The 22,773-nt window shown below is 38.6% G+C and overlaps 1 protein-coding gene across 1 annotated transcript in view; it reads left to right on the top strand.

Moving 5' to 3' along the window:
- The first annotated feature begins 3,049 nt into the window (after positions 1-3,049).
- Positions 3,050-22,773, top strand: part of SH3D19 (SH3 domain containing 19) — a 35,369-nt gene continuing 15,645 nt past the window's right edge. Inside the window, 7 exon segments of the mRNA XM_075149522.1 lie at positions 3,050-3,065; positions 3,978-4,020; positions 5,260-5,413; positions 5,647-5,797; positions 6,448-7,437; positions 18,653-18,766; positions 22,150-22,262. Coding sequence (XP_075005623.1) covers positions 3,050-3,065; positions 3,978-4,020; positions 5,260-5,413; positions 5,647-5,797; positions 6,448-7,437; positions 18,653-18,766; positions 22,150-22,262 — 1,581 coding nt within the window.

Below are 22,773 nucleotides of genomic sequence, written 5' to 3' on the forward strand. Positions count from 1 at the left end.
GTGAGAAGAATAACTTCTCAGTCTAATAGTCTACATATTTCATAGGATTGATGGTAGAAATGTCTAGCCCGGTGTTAGAAAACCATTGAAAGAAGCTGTGTTTTTAAATATTAGCACACGTCCTTGTTGTAGAAAGTAATATTATTACTTTAAAACCTATTAATAATAGTTAATATGAATTAACTGAAATAGTTAATCGGCAGGATTGTGTTTACTCACAGCTGCTGGAAGAGACAATAGACAAAAATAATCAGAAAAATTTGGAGCTTGATTTCCCACAAAGCTTGGGCTATTTGAGGCTATGGTTCCAAGCTTTAATGCAAAATGAAACGTGCTTTTAAAACACTCTGCAATGACAAAACTGTTCAGTATTTCATACAGATTTGCTAATGGAGACATACGAATATTATTATGCAATGTCTATATTGTGGAAGTGCTCAGTGTTCCCAGCAGGATGGTATCTCTGAGCAATCCCTGAGTGAACTTCATAGTTGCCTCTATATTGCCTTAAAAGATTGCCTGAAAGACTGTAAATTCTAGCCCAGCTCTCTTCCAGAGACTCAAAAGTGCATGTCAGACTTTTGTTGCCACCAGCTTGTCTATAGCATCGCAATTTATGCATTTGTGGTATAATGGCGGTGGTACTTATACAGGCATCTTGATCTTATCGCTTAAAATGCCCCCTGTGCCATAATCTGTATGTGTTTCAAATACAAATGGCATATCAAATGCACTTGAAAAGTAGGACCCAGAGAAGAAACAGGGGAGGAAAAACATTTGAAACATAAGTATACAGCACAAACTCAGTACCATTTACCACTGCACATTCAAAAATAATTGGATAAAGCCCACTAAGTAGTGCTTGTAAGAAATATGTACAAAAAATGAGTCACTGATCTGTCCTCTGTTTACAGTATTACTGTTAATCTTTTACTTGCTTAAATTCTACTATACTAGGTTAAACACATTTAGATGCCTCATTGACACGAACGGAAATAAATAGTGGCAATGTTATGAGTTGATTTGACATTTTTTTCTTTCCCCTGAGACCAGTAAAGTTATAAGATGAAAAAGTGTGGATTTTATGCACTGAGTTTTTCTGTCCCACCTCATCTTTAACTGCTTTGCTTACCTTTTACTTAAATATCACTAAGCATATGCTTCTGGAAATGTCAACAATTCTCACCCTGAACACTTCTTAGTGGGGAAGTTGAGGAGCCAACTGTCTTCAGTTGTCAGTATGTAAACCAGCACTGAAATATATTTCCATTGACTCCCCTGATGGAAGAAAGGTTTTTTAAATCTTAAAGCTGTAATAATTTGAAATCTGGCATAAAAATTATTGACATGCTTTTTCAAGGCAATCCACAAAGGGAATGAAGAATAGATTTACAGGATCAAAAGACCACAAGGCCAGAAAAATGGCTGCAGGTTTTTTTCTTTTGTTTTTAAATCAGGTGTGTGCTATATTTTAAAAATTCATGTCTTCTCTCATACACTTTTTAATTTAAATTCATTTCTTTGAAATGGTAAAGGAATAAAAGCTGTGCAAGTTGGGGGCAAGGATTATTTAGAAAGTTTTATATTTTCTTTTCCCTAGCATTTGTGGAACTCCAAGGAATATGTGAGAGCAGAAGATGCAGTAGCTTTCACCTCTGTCCTTACTGTGGATTTAAGAGCTTCCAAAACAAAAGATGTTCTAAAAGTGTGGTTGTAACAAAAATGTCACAGCAAAAAGAGGGGAGCGGTTGATGGAAGGAGGGAAGAACTCTGTCAAGGTCCTTAAAAAATAAATATTTATATTAAATGTTTACGTACATGGAAGTAGCTTGATTCCATAAATGCCTGGGTGATTTTTTTTTTCCAAAGAGAATCACAGAATGAGTACATTCTGAAAACATATATGATGGTTTGGATATTAGCCCTTTTGAAGAGACATATTTATATCTACTAGTAAAGCTATTTTTATACAAATATTTAAAGTATGTTGTTTTCAAGTGCGTTTACTTGAAATTTGGAGTTTGATGGATTACATAGATGCATCACTGGAGGTTTTTTGCCTATGTTAAGAAAGGAAAAGGTCTTTCAGACTTTTTTAGGTTTTTCTTATTTGCTTTAATAACTTTAATAAATAGAAGTACATTTAGAGTCTCACAGGAAAGAACAGCATGTAGAATTTATCTAGAAATGATGAAAGAATGAAAGAATTTGACAAGTTTATCAATTAAGTTTTACATCCATCATTAATTAGCTTTTATTTCTAATGCCCTTATCATTGTAATTTGGGTATATATATCCCAAGCAGTTTTATTGAATACATTTACTCTCTTCCATCCTCTTTGCAAAAGTAATCTTGGAATTGGTTGGATCAATGCTGTGTTAAGATCTCTGAAGAAGAAAGTGAAGGTGAGGTGTAGGGGATTTTTATTTACTTATGTTAGCCAAACAATTTTTACAGAACTGATTTAGGAGATGTGCAGTCATGCCCGAAGCTTTGAGGTGTGCCTCTTATTGGGATCAACCTGCCTGCCCATACGTCTTTGGTAGGTGGGAGTATAAATTATGGGATCCCAGCTTCTTTGCATCTGTATCAACTCCTCAGTGTAACCATTATTTTTGGAAAGGAAAAAGCACAGACCCAAATAAACCGTGATTTTAAACTAAATAAAGCATTCAAAGAGATTTGGCTTCCCTCTCCTCATTCCTTGGTGGCTCTCTGTTGAGCCATACAGTGGACATTTCCATATTCAGTTATATTTTTCATGGTTAATTTATTGCAAAGGAAACTTCTAAACAGCCATTGTTAAAATCAGCATGAGACTAGAAATAAAATCTGCTTTTATTTTAGTTTTTTAAGACACTATATTGTGAATAGACATTACAGTTGTCCTCTTGCAACACTGGCACGTGCGCTGTCCTTGCGTGACTAACCCATTTGATCATGGTTTCTGGCACTCTGAAGCCTTGGTTTGTTCTCCTTCACCTCCTCTTCCTCTTCTGTAACCCCTTCTTTTTTTCCTCTAGCACTCATGAATAGTGCACATCAAAAATGCCCTGTGGAAGAGGTATGTCTGACACGTCACTATGCGACTCTTGAATCAAGTATGCTTTGCTGATTTCAGCTAATGATTCTGTGATGGCACAGGAACAGCATAATTGTCAGCTTTTGCACAATAAGACTCTACCACTTCCTAAATTGCACTTGCTATTCAAAAATCTGTTCCTCAGATAATTTCCTTTTCTCTCTAAAGAAATCAAAATGAAAATATAACGTGGCCATTGAAAAAATTATTTGAATATAAATATAGCAAAAATAGAAAAATGAAGAGGTCAGGATTCACTTATGCAACTTAAAACACGTGGTTTGAAAAAAAAAAAAAGAAATGTTGCTGACTTTTAATCCACAAGTGATTAAACTTCAGGAAATTTCTAGCTGGGAACATTTAATTTTTCTTTTTACATAAAGGAGGGTGAAATAGCTTCTTAGATTTTGTGCCTTAGTACATTTCCCTTCTCTAAAACAAACAAAAAGAGACATTAAAAAAAGATTAAAGAACACATCTCAGAAATGAGCCATCAAAAGCAAACCCAGACGTGTTTTATTCATGGATTGTTATAACTAAAGAAAAAGAAGTTTCAACTCTAGGGTCACCACAATGCAGAATGCAGGAACGTGTGGCGAGGAAGAAGAAAGGGGACAGGACCATCTCTCTTGGTGGTAACTTGGATATACAGTGTCTTAAACTGATTATGAAACTGTACCCTAAACCTTTTTAAAATGTCTCTTCATATTTAATACAAATAATTTTTTTTTTTTAAACTTGGCCACCCTTTAAATCTGGAATTCATGATCAGATGCTGTATGTTCTCCATTTCATTGATAGTGGATTGGTAAGGGCTATGCTATTATCCTCATCTTATTGCTGTGACAGTATATTTTAACCTCTTCAAAACTTTTGTTTCTTTTCTTTAAATAGCTTCTCGGACCTCTAGCCATAACGAACAGCAGAGGGATAGAAGGTATGGTGCTGTTATTTGTATTGCAATTAGATGTTACTGTAAAACTTGTTAGATTGTGTCACAGTATTACTTTTTATGGCTTTCTCTAGTTTTTTTTTTTTTCCTTCTCTCTATCCTTAGTGTGTTTAAAAATAAATTAGACTTGGAATAAAATAAAAATACTGTGATTCTTAAGCACAGGGTAGGTTAAGAGTTTGAGGAGTTTTTTCATCAACTTTTGTATGTGTCCTCAAAAAAAGAATGCAACCAACCATCAAATTTCTGCAGAACTGTGTTACTTTCCTGACATCTATTTACAGGATCACTTCACAATGAAAATAAGCACACTGTCAGGCCTCCTTCCAGTTTCTCAGAGGGTATTGAGAAAGGAGGTCACCAACCTGGATAGCTGGTGAACTGAGGCTGCCATTATTTCAGGTGTGAAGGAACTGTAGCCCTCCTTTTAAATTCTTTTTATAATAGTTTTAGAAGTTACGCTTCTGCAGGTTTTTTCTGTCAGCAGACAGAGGCTTCTGTAGCAGATGCTTCACCTACTCACAAAATTCACTCCTGAAAGTGTATTTTGTGCGAGACTCTAGATTGATCAGTGGTACTCTGGGGGGCCGTGGTCTGGGAACGTGGGCCATCACGTGGGCCATGCAGCTCATGCTCTAAACCCGTTGTTACAGTGATAAAACAGGGGTAGTACCTATGGGTCCTTAACTGTCACAGAAGTCCCTATTGTACTAGATGCTGTAAGCAAATAGGCCCTGTCCCAAAGGCCTCGTGCGGCTTGCTCTGCCCCACTTTAGCACAGTGGGAGGTTTCCCTAGAGGTCTGAGGATAGACAAGCTTTCAGGTAGCCAGCCAGAAGCAGTTTTAACTATCCTATTGTTTTCACATTGTAGCAGGCTAAGGGCAAACACACGATTAGTTCTCATTATCCATGAAGACGAAGACTTCTTCCATCTAATTGAGTTACACTTGTGTTTAAGTACTTTAAGCATGTAAACTATTTCACTGAAGCCAATAAACTACTTTTTGGCTTAGGCATTTAATTAGGTACTTTGAACGGAAGCCTAAGTGCTTGTTAGAAAGGTCAGGTAAGTTATTTTGAAATCATGGAAAAACATCTTTGGTTAAATCAAAAAGACCTGAGCTATTTTGATTTCCCATGCCGAGAAAACCTTGGTCTTTTAAGTATAAAAGAATTATTTTTAAATGTTGTAGGTAATTATTGCCCTTTGCCTTCCTTTCCAGGCGTCCTGAAATTACAATAGTTGCTGCTGAACCCCTCCGGCCATCCTCCTGGTTTCCAGGTGCAAGCCCTGTCACTCCTCAGGGATTAGGATTAGGATTCCCTTCTGCTTCATCTCATGCTCAGTGGAGGAGAAATGAGCATATTCCAGCTGAGGTGAGCGTGAATTTACATGAGGTATGTTTGATTTACAAAGGTAAAAAGCACGTTAAGTTAGAGAGGAACAGAGTTTTTGCTTGCTTAGACTTCCATCACGTTGAATAAAAGACTATGACGGTGTTCTTTTCCTCTGCATATGTTAATTTAGTATTTTTAAACTTACATGCTTCTTGGTTTTTTTGAAGGATCACATCTGGACGTACATTAATATTTATCGCTCTGTTTTGTAGCTTCCACCATCATATGAGCAGGTGATAAAAGAAATCAATCAAGTGCAAGTCAATACAACAAATAACAATAATGCTGCTGCTCCTAGACATACCACTACTTCTGCAACACAAACTGACTTTCCGGAGGAACTAATCAGCCATTTGCCAGGAAGTAATGTAAAAACTAGTTTGCCTACACACTGGGAATCTGCAGGCTATCCAGGTGAGGCTGTTTGGGATTTCTTATTGATGAAAACCTTACTCTGTCTCCTGAAGATGTTCTTTATTATTGGTCTGTGCAGCATTTAATATGCATAATAGTTAAATTTCTGTGAATGACTATTGCTGTAAATTTCTGTAAAAATCCTCTCTTCTGAAGAACTACCATTGCATTCACGGTCAGGCTATAATTAAATCTTGAAAGTTTTGCTCAATTCAGCCACAATGGCAGTTGCTTTGGGGCCAGAGGAACTCAGATGTCCAGTCAGAATAGCAGCAGTGTTACACGTTCAGCCTGAAAAGTGTGCAAACCAAGCTGTATTATTCTTTGGTGTAGATGTTGCTTGCATGCCCCTCATGCTGCAAGCTAAAAAGTAGTTTTGATCTCGCAATGTGTAGATACCATGCGTTTCAGCAATCTTCAGCTTCTTCCTACAGTTCATATATTTTTTAATCGATCTTTTTAGAAAGAGAACTGCAGTTTCACAAGCAGCAGTAAGTTCTGAATGAAAACCATGATGTTTACCATCCTGATGGCTGACAAAAAATAACATAAATAAAGTGTTCTGGAATAGATAACTGAAACCTTTTCTTTTCTGTTAGCAGGGCAGAGTCCTCTTAAACCTCCTAGGCCTTCTGCTTCTCTCCTGAATAGGTCTCCTTCAGAAAATGAGAATCCCTTAATAGCCTTTGAAATTTCTGAAGGTCAGAGGTGCCAAGAAAATCCCAATGCTGTGACATGTCCTGTGCCAAAGCCAAGATCAAGAAGCAATCTCAGACCTGTAGTCAAAAATACTGAAAGTAAAATAGACAACGGAGAAGTAGTGAACCCGTGTACCGCAAAAAGGCAGCAACCTCCAATTCAGCAGTCACCTCTCTTAGATGATAGCTTACTAGACAGTCACTTGGCAATGGACAGCATGAGTACAGAAAAGAGCCAAAATAGTATTGTTTCAAGGATCAAAGTCTTTGAATCCCAAGGAACCAATGATACCTCAGGATTATCAAAAAAGCCAGAAATTGCCCCTCGTTCATTCACCCCAAGACCTGTTACTGCAAAGAAACCAGTAGTTGCTCCAAAGCCAGGGGTAAGCAGAATTTCAGGAGACTGGGATGCATGGACAGAAAACAAATCAACGCCTTCCAAGGAATTGCAGCCTCAACCTGAAGTAGTTGGGAGCAGTGTTGTAACCAAACCTGAACTGCCAAAGAAGCCAAAACCTGGCCTTGTTAAAAGTAGTAGTAGTGATTTTCTTGATGCAAGGAGTGGATCAGTTGCAGAAAACAGCGATGGACAGAAGAAATTTCCTGTTCCTGCTCCAAGGCCTCTCGTTCCTAAAAAGTCACATTACGTAGAAAATCCTGCCCTTTCTTTGGCCTCACTAAAACCGATTGCTGCTCCCCCACGGGCTTCCGTATCCGCCCAAGAAAAAGTTCTCAAGTCTCTGGGGGAATTGTCACCTGCAGCCAACTCTTCAGCACCTGCTTTGCAAAATAAACTAGATGTGGAAGGAGATCTGATCAGTTTTGATGATGACATTTTGCCCCTAAGTCCAACTTGTGTAGCTAAAGATAGCATCAGTTCTGAAGCAGCAGGTAAGAAGAAATTTTTTTAAACTGTCACTGGTTACCCTTTGCAGGTGTATGATCCTGTGTGAGTTATGTCTACCTGTCTTGTCTGGGTTTATGTGTGTATATGAAATTCTTGGGTTTCTATTATGTCAAGATCACTATGAAATTACTTGGATTTTGAGACTGGGGAGGTTTCAAGGCTATATAAATCTCAGAACTTGCCTGCTGGATTTATTACGTGATTACTAAAATAATGATAAAAGACTTGATATTATATGCTAGATGTCACCTCCAGAATGTATCACAATTCTTTCTGGGGAACTTGGGACATCTTATCTCTTGCCATCTAATCTGACTAATTTATTTGAGTGCCTGAAGTTCTGTAGTGGAAACCTAGCCATCTAGAGAAGCAGCAATGTTTGTTGCATTTAGGGAAACTTGTGATCAAACATACTGGGATACTCCCTCCATCTCACCAGTGCCTACTTATTTTCTCTTTCCTATCTTTGTGTCTTGTCTTGTCATGCGACTATACGCTTGTTACACAACTTCAATTTTTTCTAATAAGTGAAAATAATTATTTCATATGGACAGATTAATTACTACAACTACATCCCTTTCATAAACCTTGTTTGATTCCATTAAGCACTTGGGGTTGATTTTTTTTTAATGCTGTTTTAGGTAGTTTAAGACACAGGTGGGTATTGGGCTGTCATTAAACTTTATAGCAATAGTTTTTTCCCTCTTAATATTCAAGTATGTCCTGATTTAGCTTAACAGCCCCATTGCAATCCAGGGAAAGTTCTGCTTTAAAATAGATGGTGTATCATACAAAATGCTTGTTTAAGGGACTAACTATGTTTTTTAATCTTTTTTTTTTTTTTAACCTCATTTATCATTAAATATCTCGGCTTTCTGAAAAGAGAAGCATAGATACTGTGTAGTTGTCACAGTAAATCAATATTAACGATTGTTAACAAATGCTATTTCTTCACAGTTTGTGGATTATATCGTTAGATGAAGTTCCGATTTGTTACTGTTTCTTCTCTGTATTGGCATAAAAACCCCAAGGCAGATGTAGAAAGTCCTTTAAAGCCCTAAACTGTTAAGATCAGTATGTACAGACATACAGATCTCAGGGGAGCTTAATGAAAGCAGTGAAATAAGGCAACAGAAGATCCTGCAGGAGAGGTGATTAGCTCAACATGGATACAAGTCCATTTTTTCTTGGACTGACAGATTCCAGGAACACTGCAGAAGCTGTACCAAGCCTGGAAGGAGGTAGGAGTACAGGGTGACTGGAGAGGCGTTTCGTACCTAAGTCAAGGAAGTGTATGACTGACAGTGTCTAGCTGGGAACAGAGTCATGATCATCATGTCTGGAGGCTGGAGTTGTGGAACCACCACTGTGCATGTGATGGTTTTAGAAGAAAGTTAGAAGCACGAGGGATGACTCTTGTTTTCTGTGCATTTAGGGTAAAACTTGTAGTTTCAGTCATTTTATTTTGATTAATAGATGCAACAAACAGAGGGAAAATGTAACTGTTCTGAGCAGTAGGCAAGAAAAGAGAATACTTATATTTTGAAAGTGCATAAAAAGGAAAATGATGTTTTGGCTCTGTACACTAAAACACTGCCTTTCCCCCAACCTGGAAAAATTAAACAACATTAATTCTTCTGTTAAATCAGAGGTTGAGTGATCCCAAGTGAAAATCACCTGAAAAAAACAGCTTTCATGATGAAGTGGTAAGAATGTCAGTCTTCATCTTTCTGGTTGATGTCCTAGGTGTTATTCTTGATTTAATTAAGAAGAAAATACTTTCCATTCTCATGGTTAACATAAGAATTATTCAGATAATAGTTTCCTGACTTCTTGAGTCACCTGTTCATGATTTTATTCATTCAATAAAATGGCATCTTTGCTGCAACCCCTTCTTACCTACTAAAGAGAAAAAGGTCTGTCAGCATTATTGCTTTATTACACTGTAAAATTAGGATTCATTCCAGATTTTTGCAGGCATTTGTGAGCTCAAGATCATATCCTATACTCTTGATTGCTAATGCCGTGCTATGTCTTGACAAAGCATCCACAAGAACAACACTGGCTTTCTGAAAAATGAGGCAATGCGGAGCACTAACACTAGCTATTTCTCATGTTCCCATAGGAACAGCTTAAGATTTGCAAGATGAATCCACAGTAAAATGTTTTGTAAAGGTGGGAAGAGAAGCGCTAATCTTGCTCCCAGTTCCCCAGACCTTTGCATTTCTTACATATTTGTCATTGTCATTACTTAGCAAAATGACAGCCCTCTGCTTGTTGTTATGGCAACCCTACGAAAGGAAGAAGGCTTTTATGCAGTGGTGTTTGAAACTAAGCACCAACAGCTTGTTTGTCAAAGAGCAGTGTTATATCACAGATTACAGCGTTCACAAAACTTAATTTTTTTCTGATAAGCACAAACGCGTCTGGTACTTAGACTAATGTAAATAGAACTGGACAGATCGATCACTGCTGCTACTAACGCCTGATGCAAAAGTAAGAAGGTGAAGTGTTCAGTTGATGATGGGGAGGGCGCAGAAGTTGAAGTGAGCATATGAATGAGAAGGTGAAACAGGCAAAACAAATTCAGAGTCTCTACAGCAATTTAATTGACTGACATAAGACGTCAGCTTCCTCTAACAGAAGGCTACCATCTCCACAGCAGTGAAAGATATTTGAATATTATTTATGTGCTAAGATCAATAGTGTTGGCAACAAACCAGTTTATAGTTTCACCAGTTTAACTGTCAGTTTTAACTGGTAGTTTAACTACCAAAGCTAGCTGGATGATTTTCTTTCAAGTTTACCTCAGGCAACCCCATGGGTTTCATCAGCGTTTGACAGCATCTCCAACAGCACAGCTGTTTGTAGAGTGAACTTGCCCTTATCCAAACATTAATGATTTTATCTTTTATCTCCGTGTTTATATATGGAGAGGGAGAACCGTTCTGTTGCAAATAAAGACTCTGGGTACTGAGATCCCTTTCAAAGCTTTCAGCATCTGCTCTGCCAGTTGAAGTCTGTGGGAGCTTTGGGAGCTCAACAGCTCTGAGATTCGGAGGTGAACTGTGGCAGAACCTTGCATCCAACTCATGTCTCTGATGCTGGCTCAAGGGAAGTGCCAGGAAGGAGAATTCAGGAATGACAAATCTGTAGAACTGCTCCTTTCATCAGCAGCCAAAATTGATGCCAGTTTTAAGTGCCATAATTCTGGACTCAAAGGCTAGAGATAATGTTCAAAGCCATTTGCATCCTAATGAAATTACTCCTGTTCAAGTCAGTCATTTAGAATGTGAAGGCAACTGTTTGGGACTCTAAATCTTGTGGTGCTAATGCTTTGATGACAGTTGTGAAATTTTGGATCATCTGGAGTATTTTTACATTTCTCTTGTAGCTGATAACAGGGATTTGTGCAGTTCCTGAAGGTTAAAAGTTTCAGTAATCTGTCAGGTGGGCTCTCTTCTCACTAATCAGTTTTTACAAAGGCTTGGAAATGAAATCCTAGTGCAAGCTGAACTGAGTGTAAATTCCGTGGCTTCAGAAGATCCATTATTTTACCCATAAGTTGTATTAGTTGCTATATTAAAGCATGTAGTGTGCCTACTTGCTAAATGTTCTGAGAATGTATGTTTTGGACAAAGAAAATAAGGTAACAGTGCATTTAAAGCACACATTTAAATTAAAACCTGGAGGTAATCTAGCTAGAATATTTTCATTCCTTTTTGCATGTGGAGAGTTATTCTTCTCTCTCGTCTTTTCTCTCTCTAAAACAGCATAAATTGTTTTATCTATCTATCTACCTACCTACCTACCTACCTACTTCATCGCAGTATAAAAGTTCATTTCCGCCTGTATGGCGAAAAAAACCCCAACCAAACCAGTGCTGCTATCCATTTATATGTATTGTTCCTTTTTGTGGCATGAATGGTGGAAATTGTGTGACATTGTAGTCAATTCAGAAAAACTGCTGCTTGAGTAACTCCAAATTTGTCTGCTGTGGGGATGTTGCCCAGCTGCTTGTTTTTAATTGCTTCTTCAGGAAGGAAAAGAAAAAAAGAACTGAAATATTTCTAACTGGTGGATTAGTCCAGACATATCTTCAAAATAGTGCAGCTTTTCTTAGGGTTCTGCTGTGCTACTTACGATGATTCTTGTTGTGGTTGTTTTAAAGTTATCTGTTTCCTTTTTCACTTACGGACAAAGTATCATCCCCAGAAAAGAGTGAGCTGTCTCATTCATTTTAATCTGCTATTTGGCTTAAACCCCTGACAAAAACAGATTTACCTGAAGACGTGCTACTGTGGGGTGGAGTAGTAGAGATATGGGTCTTTGCAGTGTCCTGTTGGTTTTGCTCTAAGGTTGGCAATCTCCAGCAGAAGTGGTAACAAGCATCTATTAAGTCCTCAGATACTACAGATGTTTGCATAGTAAACATAAATTGGAGCCCTCAGGGAGCTTGGAAGTGACTTCACTGTTACCACAGGAGAAGGCCTTACATCCAGTTTCAGGAAACAAATAAGGTTTTTAAATCATAGCTACATAATAGGTGAGGAGCCCTTTAGGTTGTCAAATGCAAATGAATTTGCTTTTGAGTTCCATGTCTATAGATGCTGTTAAGTGGTAACACACAAATAATAATGTTCTTAATAATAACTGATGATTAAATCTGTTTATTTTACAATAGCACTTAAAAGGCAGATATCCTTTGATCACAAAGATTGTCAAAGAACAACAAAATGCTTATTTAAAAGAAGTGTTTATAAGTAAAACTGGTTTTTTCCTTTGCTGAAAGCATGTGAGATTCTTGCAAGAGGGTAGATAGGTATTTTAAACAACATTATAAATTCCCTTGTCCTTCACATTTTCATTAAAAAGATTTTGTATGCCCTGCTGCGTTCCATCATCAATCCTCTGCTTTGGAGATTTCCAGCTTGCCTGTTTTGGGGCACTGAAATCTCTTGCTAATGAACAAGCATTCATTCACCTGGCAAGAATGGACAAGGCTGTGTTTCTTAATCTCCAGGGTAATTTGGGGGTTTGCTTTTTTGTCACCCACTGTATGTCCCTCCGGCATCCGATTTTTGAAGTTAGACCAGGTTATGCAACCAATTTCTAGCAACATGACCTCATGGCTGACCTGTTCTGGGCAGGAGGTTGGATTAGAGACCTCCTAAAGGCTCTTGCAATCTGAACTATCCTAGTCTTACTTCAACTAGCAAAATAGTTTAATGGTGTAGGAATAGCCTCCAAACTCTCACATAATAGCTCGTGCTAGTATAAGCAGTCCTTTTGTGCCAAAGGCGGTGTAATTACTATCACCTTTACTCCTATGGACAAGCTAGCAATGAACCAAGTGGTTGTGCTTTTAGATACACACAGATACTAAGCATGGGCATTCCCGCAGTTTGAGAGAGAAGTGCTGAAAGCTCGGAAAAGGTCCATTTGTATCTGTCTCTGTGTACGATGTAGCACTGTAGTTTTCCACCCCATAAATGCTTGTATTGCCATTAAGTGTTACAATAGCCCAACAAATTTTGCTATTCTAGTAGTAGATTTTATTTTATCTGTTCTCCAACTTTCTAACACTGTGGATGAGATATTTCATTGCTCAGTTAAGGACATCTTGCATTTTCAAAAAGTACATTTAGGTTGGATCTTCTGTTGCATTTCTCGGCAATTTTTTTTCCTATACTTTCCAGAGAATATCAAACTCTACATAATTTTTTGACTTTGTGCACTTTGGTGGTACTGATGGCTAGGCTCCTTCTGCAAACTCCACATATATCCTGTAAACATCATTCATTCTTTGGAGTGGACTCATTCCTCAAAAATAGCAGTCACTGGCCTTGAGTTGCCTTGCTTTTTGTGGTGATCCATCAGATGTCAGCAGTGAACAGGGAGCAATGCCTAAAACCTATGCAAGTAGTTCACTACATTTTCTCTGCTCTGAGTAGCAATAAATGTTGCTGGATAAATTCTTCCTGTCCTGAAGTCTTTGCACAACTCTTTTGAAAAAATCTTGTTAATGCGTGAGAAGTTTGAAATTTCTGTTTTGGCATTTGGAGATAATGTTTCTGGGAGGAAAGATATTCCTCAAGATAAAACTTTCTGAAATTACTGTGTGGTTGCTCCAATATTGTGTCCTTTTGATAAAACAGCATAAGCAGGTGCAGAAATAAAACTAATGCTTTGGCAACCACATTGGAAAAGCTACTTATATGTAAAGGTTGTTACATATAAAAGATTTTTACCAGCCCGCTCAAGTACTTGTTTGACTAAATGTGCCATATCAGGCAAAGCAAATCTCCTTGGCCTGATGAACTACAAATCTTCGAATGAAGCGGGACCACACAGTCCGTTCATAGCCTCTACCAAAATAACTGGGCTAGTCATGAAAAACCTCTGTGTGGACTGGGGAGAAAGAACTCCTAGAACGTTATGACAGCAGATTTTCTTGTCTCTGCTCCAATTTTAAGTCTGAAGCCATACTAAGTCTACTGAATACTGTATTCCTTTTATTTGAGTGACCTGGTCTACTCTCCTAGTATTAGGAGAATGCTGAGAAGCCCGAGTTTCACCTGAGCTTACTTTCAGGTTATGCACAGATTACATCCTGAAAGAGCCTGCATCCCATTCCCTCTCTCTTTTTTTTTTCCTTTTTGTTTTTTAATTTCCCAGTCTGTTAAAAGATATGGTCATGGCAATTTTCCATGCAGAGGGAGCTGCAAATTGCATATTTTGAGAAAGGTGGTTTCTCAAAAGGCCAAAAAATGGCCTTGAGAAAGGCCATATTATTCTCTCTGGGTCAGAAATACCATTTCTAAGAACAGTGAACTGTTAATTTCGGTGATGAAAAATACTGGGGAAAACTGAGATTGGGAAAATCACTGATGCTGGAATTTAGGTAGGATACCTGTCTAATATGTCTATTTATAGCTGTAAATAGGTTGAGATTTAGAACGTCTGAGTGAACATCAGACTTTTGGTTGTAGCATTTCACAGTGTTTCTTGAGCATGGGCCCCATTCCTCTTTGGGATGTTATCTGTCAGGTTTCCATTGAATCTCCAGCTATATTACTAGTAGGGGCCTGTTGTTGAAAATCTTCCCCCAGGTATGGGTTAAGTATGCTTCCACAAACACCAGAGTGGTTTCATGGGGCTAGGTTTTTAACAAAACGATTCGTTGATGAGGTTTGGCTCTATTCTCTGTTATCCTGGATAACAATGCTGTTCTGTGTGAAGAGAATGTGTGAGCCTTGCCTTTAACAGCTGATTTAATTTTTTTAATTAAACATTGAACGTAGACACAGTTGCACACTTCTGTAGTGGCAAGTGTTGTAATGTCAGCATCAACACCTTTCGTACTACGTTGTTCTCACGTGTACTGAGAGTATTTCTTGCAGGACTGAGCATCTTCACAGCAGGTAGTACTATTCTGTGCTTTTAGCTTTCCACATCTGGTTTGTTTGGAGATTCCTCTTGTTGCTGCTGAGGTATCTGTTACCCTCTTAACTACCACTTACTTAAAGACTGCCAATAAATATTTCAGAAAGATATCCATCTGTCCTGCTCACATGGGCAAAACCTAGTGTTTGTTCTGTAACCTCCTACTTTTTTATTTTAAACAAGGATGGTAAATGAGATTGGGGGGGAAAAGCTGTCTCTCCCAAACTGGTGAAAAAAAGAGGTGATATACGGTATATTTGAATACACAGCTTTCATTTGTCTTTCCTGCGAACAAGCACAGTAATATATGTTATCACGTAAACCTTTGAAACAGAAGCTGTAGAAAAGTGAGACTAAGGAAGATGCAGGCTTTAAGCATCATTGTAAAAGTTTAATTAAAAAAAAATCAATAGAATCTGTTGATATGTGTTATGAAAAATGCCTCGCAGATTAATTTTCTTGAGCTGAGAAGCTTTAAATGAGTATATTAACAATTCTGTTTTCACACCTCCGTGAATTATGCTCAAATGATGCCCAATTGTTGTTAAACAACATAAAAATTTGATATGTTGTCAGTCCCATTGCACAAAGCAGCACAGTCGTTTACTCAGCCAATTTCTGCTGCAAACCCAACACTGGGGAATGGAATAACACAAACAAGGTAATGAGTTTTAAACTAATTATGAGGTGACAACAGTATAATTGAACATAAGATAATGAGTGGAAAACTAAGGTTCATCGAATGGTTTTCTCAGCCTTAGAAATGACTTTTCTCAGACTTAAAAACTACTTCTCAGATTTACTGATTTAGAGACCTCTGCCAACTGTTGAATGGTTGAGAAAGCCATTTCTACGCATAGCAATGATTAACAGCTGACAAACAGTAATTTTGTACAATTTTAAATCTCCCATAAATTTACAAGAATTCAGATCGGTGATTATTTTGGGTGTTTACAGCATTTCCACTTGTTCTCTCGATTTCTATAGTTTTATAAGATGGAGGCTTTGGAAAATGGTTTCCTCATTGTTCATGCAGAACTTCCTTAACCTCTGCAGAACCTTACCTGGAGAGGTGCTCCGTGTGCCAGTGTGTTCCCTATGGTCCTGCTGTGTCATGGAGACCGTGACTTAGCCCTGCTCACCGCTCCTCTGCTCGCCCTGTGTCTCCAGCTTCCCAAAGGGCTGGTGCAGCTTTGAGGCCCCGCTGCCCTGCTGCCTCACCAGGGTCACTCCTCAAATCTGTCGTAGAGTTGCCAGATAGCTGAAAGAGAGAAGAAAGCCCGCTTTCAGTTTTCTTTTTTCAGCTGCACTAAACTCTGAACACCAGCAGAAGAGTTAAGATTAGACAAATCATCTTTCTTTAATGCAATTCAAATGTTAGCAGTATAGTTAGCAGACATAAGTATAAAGGAATAAAAGAAAATTATAACTGCAGGCTTGCTCCAAGAGTGGGATTTTTGTGTCTTGTAATGACTGTACTGCCAGGATGCTTGCACCCCTCTTGTGGTCTATGTTTTCCAGTCCTCTAGAAAAATCCTTGCTCTGATGCAGCTTTCACTGAAAAGACCTAAACTGACTAGTGCTAACACGTAACTTAAACAAGATGTTAGTTTTACCCTTACCTTCTAAAACATTGTGGGTTGCCTGTGCCTAGTTTCTGGATGCGCCAGTGCCTTTGGGCACAACGTGATGGAGCCATCTTCTGTCTAGATGGTAACAGAGCTTATTTTTAACTATAGCCTGTATACCTTAAGCTGTAGACAAATCGTTGACCTGTCATGATCCTTTCTACCTGAAGCGTACGCTCAAAGCTGTTATACAAGCAGCCTGACAGAAGGAATTGATGTGCTTTGATTCATGATTAAAATGTGACATGAAGGTAGCCAGGCAGATTTCTGGAGAGCCTGTAGGCAGGTAGATGTCTTGTCTTTGAGAGAGACCGTGGCACAAACCCCCGTGGCACACCTCTATGTGACCGATACGCCTACGAAGAGAGCCTTAAACAAGGAGCTAGTGGGAGGTGGACACACGAGCAGGGGTGAGCATGCCCGGGCCCTGCGGCATGTTGTCCCTGCTGTTGCTACAGCTGCGCGCTGGCCGCGGGAGCTGGGGAGAGCTGGGGGCACGGGCGGAGGGGCTGCCGGCTGCAGGCAGAAGCGCCCGGCATGGAGGAGCGGCAGCAGAGGCTGGGGTAGCTGTGACCGCCAAGTCGTGTGCATGCAGGAGGGCAGTCCGTTACCCTGTAGTTCAGCAGCGCAATATTACACGGTGTTTTCTCTCTCTGAAATTACTTTGGGCCTATTTTTGGTTTAAAAAAAAAAAACAACCCACGGAGCTTGATGTACTTGGTCATCTTCCCCTCTCTCTAAAAATGCCAAGGCTTTTTAAATTAAAATGCTAAAAGCTTTTTAATGAGGTTGTTCATAAATAAATACCGTATTTCTGGATTTTCTTAAATCTTACGTATATTCCTAGACACAGATTTCTAGCATCTCGATAAACTGCATTATGTTATACTATCCAAAATTATGTGTAAGAAATCATTACTTCATATTACATAATTTTTTAAATTGTTTTTTATAAGTGTTGAAGGTAAAATTTTATCAAATACAGGGCTTCCAACTTTGTCAGAAAGTGTGGCAGTAGTTTTGAGAAAGGGTATGTTTTTATAAAAAGTTCTGAAGAATTTAAAGAGATGCCCAGCATACTTCCTCTCTGAGGCTCTGACACTCCATAAATAACATCTCATTGAGCTACACATCTAAAAAGGCCACCAGAGGAGATCAAACTCGGTTGTTGGGGCTATGAATATGTGTCATGGAGAATTTATTGTCCGGAGTGCTTCTCCAGTTTCTACTTTACATATTTACGATACCGTTAAGCGTTGCCATTTTACTGCACTTTTTGGTAATGTCAGAGAAAAAGGTAGCAGTTGTTAACAACAGAGAAGACGTATAAATGAAGTATTGCTCTTTGACATGAAGGTGTACTTGAGAAAGAACCCATTGATTTGGATTTTATTTATGTACTAGTATTTTTACAGCTGCCTTCTACATGTGCATATGTTCCTATGCCTATTAATAAGAGACCAGTGCTTAAGTTTATGAAGCATAGAAAACATTGCTCCTGTCTTACCGATGAGTGATACAGGCAGGGGCAGAGCTCAGGCACCACTCCCAGTCCTTGGTCTGAACCAGTCTCCCCCATGACACCAGGTTTATAATCAACAAAATGATGCAGAATCTTCCAGGAAATTAGTTGTTCTACAGCAAAGACATTTTGTAATCAGCAATATTGAAATGATTTGTTTTGTTTTGTTTCTGTAGGCTTTTTATCTGCTGCAGTGCTGACTGTTTAGCTTTGGCAAGATTTTATTGATTAAAACTTTTTAGCGAATGTGTTCACAGCTATGTCTGCATATTAGAGCAACTGCTTTGAAAACATTTCCCTAAAGCCATCCTGATTTCAGGTCCCTATTACCAAGCAATGCAGTTCCTCTTGTTCAGTGGCTTATATAATCCCAGAAGGCATCGGGAGCATGTTCATGTTAAGTCAACTATGAATGCAGATGTACAGAAAAGACACATTATTTACAAAGAGCTGAGTACGCTATTTGCATCAGCCTGATTTATATATTTTTTTAATGACTTCCTTGGGTGTAAAATATAAATGTCCTTAATAATGAAAGCAATACCCAGTGAGATTTGTATTCAACAAATAAATACTAAATATGTTGGGTTTTTTTTTTCCTTTTAGATCCATTTCAGTTGCTTGCCAAAAGTGAACCTGCAAAGGAACAGACAGCTCAACCAGCTTTAGCCCGGAAACCCACTGTGATCCGAATCCCAGCTAAACCCGGGAAACGTAAGTTCTTCTCCCAAATTGAGAAATCTCTGTCAGAAAATCATTTTAACTGGGACTTACTATTTACTAATTGAGTTGCTGTTTACTAGCTATATTAGGTGCCAAAGGAATCCTGTGGTACAGTTTGCTAAGACAGAGGAGCCAACCTAAGGGCTGTGGTGGGAGGGAGAAATACCTGTGAGTCATGTTCCCCTCTCCCTGCCTCCCAGCTACCTTGTCTGGCTCCCTCCCTTGCGCTACGTTTGATGTCCCTCAAACCTTATGGTGCTAATGCATATCAGAGGTGACACGGGGGGGGGGGTGGATCGAAAGGCTGTCAGGGAAGAGTTGGAGGAGACCCTTTCAGCAGAAGTAAGCTTGTTTTGTCAGCTAAACCTTATCACTGAGCTGTACGTTTAGTCAAATTGACTTCTGTTCTGACATCAGCTGAGGCTATTTTAATGCTGATCCTGAGCTTCCTGGGAGTAGGGCCCCCACTTGTCAAAGGAACAACATTAGTGTATTAAACTTTGCTTCAAACACAGTTCAGCTGGGATGTAAGCATAGTTTTCACAGTTTACATCAAAAAGTTCCCTTGACCCCTGTTAGATTTGAAATCTTTGGCCATTTAAGCAAAAGTATTTTGGTAACAGTTGAGGGAATAAAAAAGGCATATGAGAACTTGGATGCAAAAACCTGATGTATTCAATTTTGTGTCAAGGTCTTGACTATAGTTTTCTGACAGTTACCGTACCCCTAATGCCTTCCACCTCTAATCCTTTACAGCTTTACAAATGACACTGACAGTATCTCAGCGTGGAAATTTATCAGAGAGCCACAAGGTCTTTGTGTTGATCTTTGTATGCTAGAGTACATACTTGCTTCTGTTTAGCCTTACGTTTTATCCTCAAAGCTTAGGGAGAAAAGTCACAAGATAGCTCTTAAAACTCATATATCAAAATCACGTTTTACTACACTGAGTAGGTGTGGAGCCAACTTGTAGCAATTAGATGTCCAGGTGGCTTTTCTCTTAAGACTTTCTCTCATCATTTCCCGAGTTCCCTGCTCCCCCCCCCCCCACCCCAGTGCTAAAATACTAGGTTTTCTTTTCCTCTGCATATGCGAGAAATACAGTGGAAATGATTAAAAATGCAGAGAAGACTGAGGATAAAGCTATGAGGAAAAGTCTTTTTGTTAATACCTGATCATAAACAAAAGGTTTTTTCAGTTGGATGAATAAGTTTACAAGCTACTGTAAAGAATCCAAGACATAATTCTTCTTTACAAAGGAAATTGTAATTTCCATTAAAAAAAAAAAAATCACAAAAAAACCTGACCATTTTTTCTCTTTTTCTTTTTTTTTGCCTGAGCTGGATTCTCTTTCGAACTTTTAGATAACTGGTCCCTTGCTGCTCTCTAGTGGTAATTGAACTTTCCACAGGAGACTGTCGGTCATACTCTACTTAGCTACAATTGGGGGGGGGGATGTGTGTGAAGGACTGCTTTATGGGAGGCTGTGGCTGGAAGATTAATGGGATGTGGAGGAACAGAAGCAGGTTCCAAGAAAGCAGAGTAGCCTTTTGTCAGATAGGAGCTGCTGCAGAAATGTAAGCTGTTAAAAGTTAAAAAATGAGAAAAGTACAACTGGGCCAAGGTATAACATGGATATAGTAGGATTTACCTTGTAAGAGGGCCAGGTAATCTCAGTACAAGGGGTCTTTCACCATTGTGGGTATGGAGGGAGATTAATTCTGTCAGGAACCAGCACAAACCAAAAAGAAAAACCCCAGTAAAGCAAAAAAAACCCCACCCAGCACTACCAGCACAGAGCTGGATGCTTAAGAATTTGAACTCCAGTAAAGCACTTATTTAACATTAGCATTTTTGTCGAGATGTGATTAGAAAGGAAGCATTAAACTTCCACTTCAGTTAGAAATCACTGAAAATAACACCTGCTTTCTAGTTCTTGGGGTTTTTTTTTTCCTTCCTTTATTTCCTTTAATTTTTGTCTTATAAAGAGTAAAGGCGAGGAAATTAGGCCATCTGTATATATATCAAGTTTTGAAGTGGTGTAAATAAATAAATTTCTCGTGCTTTTTATGTCTCAATAAGGTATGATAAGAGAAGATTTCGCTTGCAAATACTGTCAGGTATTGTTTTTACTTTTCATCCATCATACTAGCTTAGAAGAGTGATGAACTTCACTAACTTTTTTTCCCTGTGCTTGGTCACTGCCAACACGGTAACTGTGACCTGTCCTAGAGATTTATCCTTGAACTGATCCATTTTTAAACATCACACCAGTGTTCTAGGTCATAGTAATGCAACGGAGTTGTTAAAAACAAAGAACACTTCTCCTTCCTATGTGTTGTTTCTTTGTTGAGAGTACTTTTCATGAAATGAGCAACGGAAAGTTTTCATTTGGATAGAACGTCTCCTCTTTTTCGTCATCAGCCTATAAATGTCCAGGCTGTCTACGCATATTTTTACATAACTCCAAGACTGTCTGGAATTCAGAAGAGCTTAAGTGTCTGAAGTTCTTTGTATTAAATGAATTTTCTTCGTGTACAAATACATTGTAAAATAGGTTCCGATATATAAAAACAAAATGATTCATAAATATGCTGCCAAAACCTGTCCAAGTGCTTCCCAGGTTTCAATGGCAGAGATGTTGAAAGCAAATATAATGTAATTAGCAGGTTTTTGTGTTCTTTCTTGAGACTGAGGACATCATCATTCTTCCCTAGTAAGAGCTGTACTGTTTCCTCTTCCATGTCCTAAATTTGCTTAGCTCCTTAAAGACTACCAGGGAGCTTCTATCTCTGTTTTCTTTCTGTCACCCTGAATTTTGTAGCTGGCAATGGTTTCTTTTCTTGCCTTTACCTTTCTGGAGATTCTTCCATCCAAGTCTCCTGATCTTTCAGGGTTACTTGAAATAACCCTCAGCTGTTTTCCAGCCTGAAGGATATTCCAGGAGCTGACAGCTGAAAAAAGTGAGCCAGTTTAGAAATGTGGCTGAGAGATGGTGATGGTGTTTCAGGGTATCCAGTCTGACATTCCCAGGGGTAGAAACTCTTCTACTCGTCTAATATTGTATCAACAAGCATTGCAGCTGAAACCCTGAAACCTTAGAATAACTTGCTGCTGTCCTGAGTAAAGTGAAGATCCGTTAGGCAGAATGAGAAGTACTCCTGAAGTCAACCTCAGAATTGCAACGTTCCCTTCATGTCCCTTTTCTCTTCACTTTAAGTGGTCCTCCCCATTGGCTGCTCTGGCTTTGAGGAAGGAAGTTGTGTTCACAAAAAAAAATGCCCCAAACCAAGGTGGATTCCCTTACCTATCGTTGATCCATGTAAAGAAGCTATTAATTAGACTTACATTCAGGAACTTTTGGTTTTTTACAGCTTTAAATGAAATCCTGCATAGCCCTCCACCACTTCCTGCTGAAAAGCCTATTGGGAACACCTCCGATGTCACAGTGGGAAAACCCAACAGTGGTGACCTAGTAAAAAAAGTGGTAAGTTAGAACTGTTTTCCTGTATTACAACTTTGTCTGCTTTGGTTAACAGATCTCTTGTGACTCTCAAGCATTTGTAAAGTAAGTTATTTGAAGGACCAAAGGATGAAAAGGACTACTCAAAAATATAAGGCTTTTTTCTTTTAATTGCGTTCTCTAATTTAATTAGGTAATTTAGACTGCTGTCTGTTCTGAAAAGCACTTTGTTGATTTTACTAAACTTTGATCACATCTATCTTCAATTTTCTGTATTTAGCAGCTGGAATCAGGATATCCTACAATTTAGTTTCAAAAGCACTGCAAAGCGGTTCAAAGTCCAATGAGATTTACATAGTGAAATATTGTCAAAGTTCTTTAGAAATGTATTTTTTTACCTTCATACACACAGTACCTCTCAGTGGCTGTGCTAATTTCCAGGCAGAGGAAACTTTTCTGTAGATGAATGAAGCTTCCTTTTTTCAGCTCTTTCCTTCTAGTTGTTTTCTACTGGTCCTGTCAGAGCCTGAGAACC

This window comes from Calonectris borealis, chromosome 4 (genome assembly GCF_964195595.1).
Source record: "Calonectris borealis chromosome 4, bCalBor7.hap1.2, whole genome shotgun sequence".
Taxonomy (NCBI): Eukaryota; Metazoa; Chordata; class Aves; order Procellariiformes; family Procellariidae; genus Calonectris; species Calonectris borealis.